Raw genomic sequence first — 7,324 nt, 5'->3', positions numbered from 1 at the left:
ATCCCAGAGCTTAAATTCTTTCCTCCTCTGACAAGAATAGAGTAGAAATAGCCATTTGTATCATTTATGGAACAGCTACTTTAAAGTGGTCTGGAGGTGATCTGTTTTTAATTTGCCTATCAAGTTACAGTCTTCCTTTAGCTTGCCTCTATCCCCTAAGATACAGTGGGAAGAACATTGAATTAAAAATCAGTTGATCTGGTTCCAAATCTACCTCTGATGAGCTGCGGACATTTTAGGCAAGCTACTTAATCTGATTCTCAACTTCTACATCTTCGAGAAAAGAATCTTGGGCTGGCATTATAGTTCAGTGGCACAGCGCCTGCCTGGCAAGGGCAAGGTCATGAGTTCAGTTCCCAGTACCAAAATAAATAAATAAATAAATAAAAATGAAAGAAGAATATTAACACTTTGCAAACTAACCTAAAGTACGAAATTATGAAAGAGTATACTGCAATTTAGTCTTTCCATCTAGAATGAAATCAGTAGACTTCTAAGCCATAATCAAAATCTAATGAGAGGAATATATCAGAGGAAAGAAACATGGAGTTGCTGATGCTTCTCTCCTTTCCCAGTCTTTACAAACCTCAATGATAGCAGGTAGCTATTTGTAATGAATATACTTCTCTCCAAGTTTGATTTCAAAGTTTGCAATAAGTCCTGCCGCAGAGGCACGTTTTGGAATAATGCAAAAACAAACACCTGGAACTAAAACATTCATCCTCACTTACTAAAAAGCTAGGAAAGGCCATGGTAGTATTTTCTCCCTAGTCTTGAAATGGATGAGGACTTCCTTGAAGTTCACCTCTCCTCACCATCTCCTTACTGTAAAAATGCGTCTGCCTTCTAAGGAAGTCCATTGTCCTCAAAACTGGACAGAATCATTCTTCACAGCTTAGGTTCAATTCAGTGTAAGGTCACCTCCTTTGGATTTCTTTTTCTCTCAGTCAAAGCCTTTAATATTTCTTCGTACTCTTTCTTTGAAAGTGCTAGAAGTTGTTTTGTACCAATTGCCTTTTTCCCTCTCAGAAACAGACCAGTTGGCCAATGGAAAGTAAAGAAGCTTAGGGCCAAAATTAACTTTCATATCAGACTAATGAAGCACACGAGTTATCTAGAAGAGCAGGTTCTTTGAGTGGCAGTGTAACAGAATAAGAAAAGTAACCTTCAAGTAGGATGGGGGATCCTATGCCATGTCCAAACTCAGCATCAACTTTCTGTGCTATCAGAGACAGATTATTTAACACTTTGATGTATTCTTTTGAGAAATTTAGAGGTGAGAACCAGATGGTTGCTCAGCCTTCTATGTTGTATATTCTGAATAAAGAGTACATTCTGTGTGTGTGTCTATAAGAAAGAATTATTGGCATATTGAGAATAGGTTGAGCCATGGCCATTAAAATGAATCCTGTGTTGATGGAGACCACTAGAAAGCAGCCCTGAGCAGGACTTCAATTAACTAATTGGCTTTTCATGTTTACCTGCGGGTCTGTCCAAGGCCTTGGCTCCTTGTCTGGAAATGGGCAATGGACTCATAGTTAGTGAACCTCTGTGAGTCACTAATCCCCACTAAGGCCTCCTAATAGTGGATGAAACTGGAAAGCCTCAAAGGATAAGATAAGGTCACAGCCAAAGACACCTGCATCCAACCTCAGGATACAACCTAAGGACTGTAGCCTCAGGTGTCTCATTACTGGTCGATTAATTTAATGCCTTACTTGGAGAAGATCTTGAGTGTTTCTGTCCTTGCCTTTCTTGAGTACTCCTCTCTCTTCTTCTGATAACTAAATAAATATGGGCCACCTAGAGAAGGTCTTAGTCTTAGCCCTGAGAGAATCTCGAATTCTGGGAGAGGGTTTTGATCCTCCAGGAGCCCTGAAATCATTTCATTTGCCTCTTTTATATAGCTTTTACTGTTCACTCATATGGAAGATTGCAGACCTGATCAGTCTGCAATAACCAGAAGATCTTATTAACCTGATACGGTGTTATTGTCAAAAACAGATATCCATGATCTTGAAAAAAACAAGTGTGAGAAAAGTATTAGTAAATTTGATTCTCTAGAACTGTGAGCCCTATGATTGCTGGATAGCGAAAAGGCCATCCCTGAGGCATTGAAAGAAAGTTCAAGTGAACTGGACTGGCTGGAGTTTTAAAAAGGATATCATCTGCTACTCAGATCTTTCAGTGATTATTGAAATCATCATCATGTGCTGTATTTTACTGGTGTCACACTAGCATTAGATACAGTGGGTACTTCTGTCATTTTCTCTTGCCAACTACAGAATTAAGGGAGAATGTTGTCACCTAGTAAGTAGAGATTTGTTTCACTTGACACTATTAGTTCAGAGATCACTCATTCTTGTGATGATGTAAAACACTGAGCCGACATATATACATCCAAAAGAAGTTCATATGCAAACACCCCATCTCTTATGTAGACTCATGTAAATGAAAGAAACAGTTAAAAATGATAAGCCCCAATAGAAGAAATGCCAATTACTCAGAGAAGGCAGATATTTCAAGTGAGAGCATAAAGCAGGAATTGTGTGGAGCAAGAGGCATATATAATGGGTTTTGAGGGCTGAGCTAGTTTTGCCCTATGGAAAAGACAAAATGTGGGAAAAACAGAGATGCTAGAAAGCATATCACCTGTAAGAACAAAATTAGTGCTCGCATCAAACACTTACCAGCTGCTTACCATGGGCTAAAATCTTTGGGTACATGGTCTTAGTGAATTCTCGTAATTCTAGGGCATTGGTTCTTTAGCATTCCATTTTCAGATGGAGAAACAGGAGATTTTATGAAGAGGAATGTGGTGTGCAAGCTCAACCAGATCCCTGAATCATGTGAGGAAGAGGAAAAATATCTGAAGAGTTAATTGTGTTTTGAAAATGAACATGCTGGAATACTAGATTCTCTCAGCAAATCAGAGCTAAGAGGAATTTGAATGAACTAAATAAGAAATAAAAAGTAAGATCTTCTTCATACCTAAAATCAAACAAAATGGGACAAAGCTATGCCTTATATGGTATGAAAGATAGTCCCAAATCAGTGTTCTCTGAGCACCCTAGTTAATTTTAAAGTGAAAAATGTCTAGGATGTGAACACCTTTCCTAATTCAACTCTCTACTATGGAGATGAAACAACTGAGGCTGAAAGAAAATTGATCCTGTAAAAATGTTTCATTTGATTCAAGTTTCAAATGAAGAGTAAGTTATCTGGACTTGTGGTTGTGCAATTCTTGCCAATATCCGTACCCTAAAGGGAAGTGAAAACTGAACACGATAGTAAAATCATAAATCCCCTGCACTCATGCAGTTTATATACTGCTCAGAAAACAATTAAACTGTGCTGTAATCATACTAATGTGAGTCTATGACTCCACAGAGTTGGTTGGTAACCAGATGTTCATGAAGCATTTAGCCCAGGCATATCCTTGAAGTGGGTGTATATTAATTCCCCACTAAATGTTTTGTCAATAAAAGATGCACCAGCACCTCAAAGGGTTTCTGTTTTCACAGAAATCACCGATGTAGTTTAGATTTTTCTTCTTTGATCAGTTGTTCAACAATTAATGTCCTCAAAACCACATCATATTTAAAATGAGCTTCAAGAAACAGCTATTTTGGAAAATATCAATTCCTCTTTATCGTTCTTTCTTCCCTTAGTAACATCGTGATTAAGTTTGGTTGATTATCCCAGGAATGGTTATGCAGAAATATGGTTGATAGCTAAAATATATTTCACAAAGGACATCTATTTCAGGTCTCTACGAGTTAAATTATTAATGTTTCTTTCCAGTTTTTGAGTGAGATCATGTAGCTATAATTTATTATTCTCATTTTTATCTTTGCATTTATACCATTTTGATAAAATCGGAGGAGGACTGGAGATACCTACTTTACTTATTCTGTGGTGATGAATTTAAGTTCTGAAACATTTAACAGAGCATGTCACTCAGTGCATTGATCCAGCGCGCATGTTTCTAGCACCCTCTGGTACTGTCGTGCTGGAATCTTACAATCACAATGATATTTCTGTCTGAGCCAAAGTTTAGATGCTTACTTTGAAAACAAACCTAGTGATTTTGCCTTTTTCAGCTACAGAGGAAATTTTCAAATAAGATTTAAAACCAGTGGTGTTTCAGAAGATAAAAGTTCACAAATTAGAAACAAAATTTATACACTACAATATATACTTTAGCAATTTAAAACAGCTTCTCTCCGCAACGTCTAAGTGATTTCTGCCTTCCACTTTTGGCATATTCCAGTTTATTTGTCAGCGTAGGTCATGTCAGTCAGTCTACCCATAAGTATTAATCCTCATTTTGACAATCCAACATATAATTTTAAATATGCTTAATAAGTCATTGATGTTTAAGGAAGCCCCTTCCAATAATTACCATTAAATTGAAGTTTGAATTGATATAGAACTTTTTGCAAGGATTTCAGTGGGAAATGAATAAAATGATAACTTTTATCACTTAAAATATAACATTTATTACCACAAGGAATTTTAAATGAGTGACTATAAGAATGAAAATGCATCTCTCACATATGTTTGCTGGTGGTGTAATTCAAATTCATCACACATTATTGAAAAGAAATGCCTACTCAATAAACCACCAAATTCTTGTTTTCCCTAGTTTCATCATAATTTTATTTTATATTTACAGATTTAGATTTCTAATGCAAGGGTCTTGCTGAGGGAGGGAGGGATTAAGGAAGAGAAACGGTGTCTGGAAGAAAGGAATCCGATAGCTGATGTAGAAGACAATAATTAATAAAGCTAACAGGATGTTAAAGTCTTCCAGAAGAAATTCTTGCAGCCTGCTTTGCGTTTTGGGGGTGCCGTGGTCGGGTTTGAGTTTGCAGATCTCTGTAGTTCCAGCCTCTTCTCGTCCTGCTCAGCATCCTGGGACAAATCTTCAGGTTCCAGGGTAACATTTTTTGTCGTCTTAGGTCTACAATTCAGTCCTGCGGAGAAGTTGTTTAACAGTTCCTGTGTGGGGCAGGAGAGGGAAAGAGAAGAGGAAGAGAATGATGAAGAGAAGGGAAACCTCCTTTGGAAAATAGACTTGATTACAGTCCAAACCCAGCTTTCACAGCTGTGCAGGTTTTGTTAGCTTAAGAACCATTTCATATATAAGAAATAATAACGGTAGTTGCTATACTTTGAATGCGCAAATATTTCTGTGAGTGTTCTGACCCTGTAAATTTTAAACGCACCAAGATAAATAGATGATAAAGACAGTTTTACGAGGATGAAGGATGTGCCAATAATTTAACTTAATTTTCATACCATGAGCTACAGTGTGCAACGAGTCTTACCGTTTTCACAAAACAAACGTAAGGGAAGCAATACCTCTCACAATCGCAAGCACATTTGTCCTTTTGGCAAGCCTGTTTCCTCTCCTACCCTACATTGGACTAGGTCCGAGCTTCAGCACCAGGGCCAGCGACTCCCGTGGGCAGCATGGGGATAGATGCTATCATCCCTTTGTACTCAACTTGACCTGGGTTTCCCAATTTTCTTAAATGCCTGGGAGGAACTCAGCTGAAGGGTTACTGATTGCACTCCTCCGGCAAAATTAAGGTGAAGGAATTCTAGACTTTGAAAGTTTTCCTGGAAGCTTTGGTCACCTGGAACTTTTTACGAGAGCCAAACACCTGTTAAGGCTAAACGGAGGTTGAGGAACCCAGGAGAGAGAAAAGAATACGTGGAGGGAGTTTCTTTACCTTCCGCTTTTCTTCGGGAGCAAGCATGTACTTGAGCAGAAACTGGGCGGCTCGCTTCTTCGAGACAGCAGCCTTGTACTGGCGCAGAAACAGGGTGTGTCCATCCTGCGAGGGCGCGCCAGTGACACCGTCCAGGGCCAGGATGATGGAGACCGCGGCCAGCGCGCACTGGAGGCGGCAGGACAGCATCTCCGCGGAGCCGGCAAGCTGACCTGGAGAGCAGTGGATCAAACTCTAGATGAGGATCTGCAGGCAGCAGGGACCACTCAGGACTCCTACTGCAGCTAGTGGGCTCTCCACAAGCTCCGCCCTTTTTAAACTCTCTCTCTGACGTCAAGGTAGCCGGAGCCCCCAGCGCTTTTAGGCACCATCAGCTTTGCAAAATCAATCACAGAAGTGAGGGGAAGTGATAACATCTAAAGTGGTTTACCTAAAAAAAAATCTACACACATGCACGCACCATTTCACATGCCACTCTATACAAACAGTCATTTGTTTTCACTCAGTGCCACCAACATATACCTTCCACAGTGTCACTCACACATGTGCACACTCAGTTACACACACAGAGGCTCACACACTTAGCCTTTAGGCGGCGAATATGTGATCGCACACAGATGCATATATATAAGTGTATGCAAGGGCTCCACTTATTCTGCTCAACCTTTCCAGAAAAACCAAAGAAATGCACTTGTACCTGTGCACACCGGTGAAGTTGAAAATCGTTCCTCCAAGAACAGATTTCAGAGGGAACCAACTCCTCTGCCAATGCTCTGTACAGAGCATTCTAGACAGAGGCCCCCAGAAGATGTGATGGGTTCTAAAACAACTTCACACGCCTCTGTAATGAGGGGGAAGCTATCTGTACCTCATCCCCATGCTTTTTCTTTCTCAGCCTCTGTTTCTTTCTTGAAATCTGAGAGATTTCTAATCTACTTTCTCTGTGAAAAAAGATTAATAATAAGGACACAAGGACAGAGAAGGAGACAGAAAGAGAAAGAGAAAGACTGACCTTGTTCTGCTCCCTAAAATCTTGGAGCTGGAAGACCATCTCAGAAATTATCCAGTAATTCTCATACATTGAATGACTAAACCTTAGAGATAAGGAGCACGGTGTTCTGACTCACATACTACACCACAGACTACAAAGACCAGAGCTCCATGCCCCAAGGCCAGGGCCATTTCCATACAACTCAGAGATTCCTCACAGAATCTTGGCCAGAAAGAGTAGTTCTAGGTTACATCAGGAATCCACAAATGGATGCAGCACAGTCCAGGAGACTCCTCCATGCGTGTAACAATAATTGAGTGTCTGTGTGGATAAAGGATCCACAGACTAGGAAATCCAGTCCCCTCCTCTCTCAGCCACAGAGAAAGTTTAAAAAACAGTACCTCAGTTTCTAGCTGTCATTGGGCTGAGTGTTTGCTCTCCAGACCAGAATTCTGACAGTTTTGTTTGTTTGAAACATTTCCTTATGCAGGAAAGATCAGCTAATTTCTTGGCATAGACCAGTCACCCCTCCAGGAGGTTCAAGGGCTAATATTTTATAAGCATCAGAGAAGCCAATATTAGATTAAAATAA

The 7,324-nt window shown here is 39.8% G+C and overlaps 1 protein-coding gene across 1 annotated transcript; it reads right to left on the bottom strand.

The window, feature by feature from the left end:
• Positions 1–4,791: 4,791 nt before the first annotated feature.
• On the bottom strand, positions 4,792–5,930 carry LOC102025127 (somatostatin-like). Its single transcript, XM_005383250.1, has 2 exons — positions 5,851–5,930; positions 4,792–5,062 (listed from the first exon to the last, which is right to left on the bottom strand). Exons 1-2 carry the CDS (start codon positions 5,928–5,930, stop codon positions 4,792–4,794), a joined length of 351 nt encoding a protein of 116 aa, XP_005383307.1.
• Between the last annotated feature and the right edge of the window lie 1,394 nt (positions 5,931–7,324).

This window comes from Chinchilla lanigera, unplaced genomic scaffold, assembly GCF_000276665.1.
Source record: "Chinchilla lanigera isolate Chin_1 unplaced genomic scaffold, ChiLan1.0 scaffold00019, whole genome shotgun sequence".
Lineage (NCBI taxonomy): Eukaryota > Metazoa > Chordata > Mammalia > Rodentia > Chinchillidae > Chinchilla > Chinchilla lanigera.
Note: the sequence above shows the minus strand (reverse complement) of the source record. Positions and strands in the feature narration are given on the sequence as shown.